Consider the following 1,915-nt stretch of genomic DNA (forward strand, 5'->3'; position numbering starts at 1 on the left):
TTTTATAAAAAAAACATATATGGTGCCCTTACTATATAATTGCTGTATCAAAGTGTCTACTTGTATATGTTTTTGTGCATGCAACTTGAAATGTCTTTCCCACAACTGAATTAGCTTTGGCAGTTTTGTGTCTGAAATATGGCTTGTAAATGTGATGACTACTTGCAGTCAGATACACCAGTGTAGACTTAGGCTCTGTGTGTAGAACTGGGCATGTAACTGACAGCCAAGGTCTCAAGCTACAAGCCATAACACGAATAAGGTAAGATTTAACACGTGGAATTTTGTTGAATAAACGCTACATTTCATATAGGTTTCGGGAACATATAATCCAACGTCACCTAGAATACGTATGGGGAAAGGTTGAACACGCCGCATTGTTGTTGAATAAACGCTACCTTTCATATAGTTTTTAGAAACATATAAGCTTATTAACATACCTGATTAATTAAGTCATGTTTCAAATTTGACTTAAATTTTGAAACAGAAATAGTTTTTCAGTAGACTTTAATCGATCTTAAAGTTTGCTGAAATATTTCCCTGTCTTTTAAGTCTCAATACGGATTTCGTAAATTTTGCTTAAATATCTGTTTACGTGCTGTGTTGGAGCAAAAGATATTGTCTTCAATATCAAAAATGGTAAGCTTTCGTCTCTATTGAAAAGAAAACCATTTGGTCTGAGAAAGTAACTTCTGCACCCTGAAAAAAACGTAGATGGTTAGAGGACAAGGGGAAGGTTGTGGGTGAACGGCGGTGGTTTCCTATGGTGTGTTACAAGTCTCCTTCCCTTGGACCTCCCACGGCCAGTAGGTGTTAGGTAGTGTGACGGTGGGGAGGGACGCACGCCTTCGTGTGTTACGGGTTCCCTCCCCTGGGACCTCCCACGGCCAGTAGGTGTTAGGTAGTGTGACGGTAAGGAGGGACGCACGCCTTCGTGTGTTACGGGTTCCCTCCCCTGGGACCTCCCACGGCCAGTAGGTGTTAGGTAGTGTGACGGTGGGGAGGGACGCACGCCTTCGTGTGTTACGGGTTCCCTCACCTGGGACCTCCCACGGCCAGTAGGTGTTAGGTAGTGTTACAAAAGGGAACGACGTACGCCGTGGTGTGATTCGGGGAACGTTCCCTGAGAACTTCCATGACCCAGAGACACTAGGGGATGTGAGGAAGGCGATGTGAGTCTCCGTGACCTCCTGACCTCTTGATAGAATCTCATCTGTGACGTTGGCGTACGTCCTCACACTTTGGTCTGTATCCTGGGATACTAAACCCGTCCTCAGATTTCTGCGGGCTCTTATACCCTGGAACTCGAGGAGGGCCTTTCTATAAATGTTATCACACTGGGCTTTGTTCTGTTCAGCTGACCCATATGTGACCATATATCTTCCAGACCCATGTCTTTTGGAAGTCGTTGTGACATCCAGGGAATCCCATCGAGTTTGCCCACTATCTGTGACAACATGAAGGGAAAACCCCGCAGGATTAGCAGAGAAAGGCATGGGACCGCTCTTCTCATCATCTAAGATCACGCTGTAGGTATGTGCTGGGGCAAACAGGGGGCACTGTGCAGCAGCTTCTTGTTCTGACATCTCCCGGGATGTGCGCGGGAGAGGCGGCAGGGGGCGCTGCGCAGTGGCCATGTGATCGAGGATCTCACTATAGATGGGTTCGACAGACTGTAGAACAGCCGGCAATGACCTACAGGATGCCGCATCGTATGAGGCGTCCCTTGGCCCGCGAGTGCGTGCAGGGAGGGAGGCTGACCGGACCACACCGGAGATTACGTCGTTGTGCGGGAGACTCGGCAGGGGCCTCTGAGCACAAGCTAAGCCATCAGGGATTTGGCTGTAAGTAGGCTGAATGGAATGCAGGGCAGCGGGCATTAACCTACAGGAAACTACGTCATCTGACGCCATCT

At 47.8% G+C, this 1,915-nt stretch overlaps 1 protein-coding gene across 1 annotated transcript; it reads right to left on the reverse strand.

Annotated features, from left to right (window-relative positions):
- Nucleotides 1–761: 761 nt before the first annotated feature.
- Nucleotides 762–1,913, reverse strand: LOC109479719. Its single transcript, XM_019781712.1, has one exon. The coding sequence runs from the start codon at nt 1,911–1,913 to the stop codon at nt 762–764; it is 1,152 nt and encodes a 383-aa protein (XP_019637271.1).
- Nucleotides 1,914–1,915: the final 2 nt, after the last annotated feature.

The sequence above is a fragment of the Branchiostoma belcheri genome, unplaced genomic scaffold, assembly GCF_001625305.1.
Source record: "Branchiostoma belcheri isolate BF01 breed outbred unplaced genomic scaffold, Haploidv18h27 scaffold107, whole genome shotgun sequence".
Taxonomy (NCBI): Eukaryota; Metazoa; Chordata; class Leptocardii; order Amphioxiformes; family Branchiostomatidae; genus Branchiostoma; species Branchiostoma belcheri.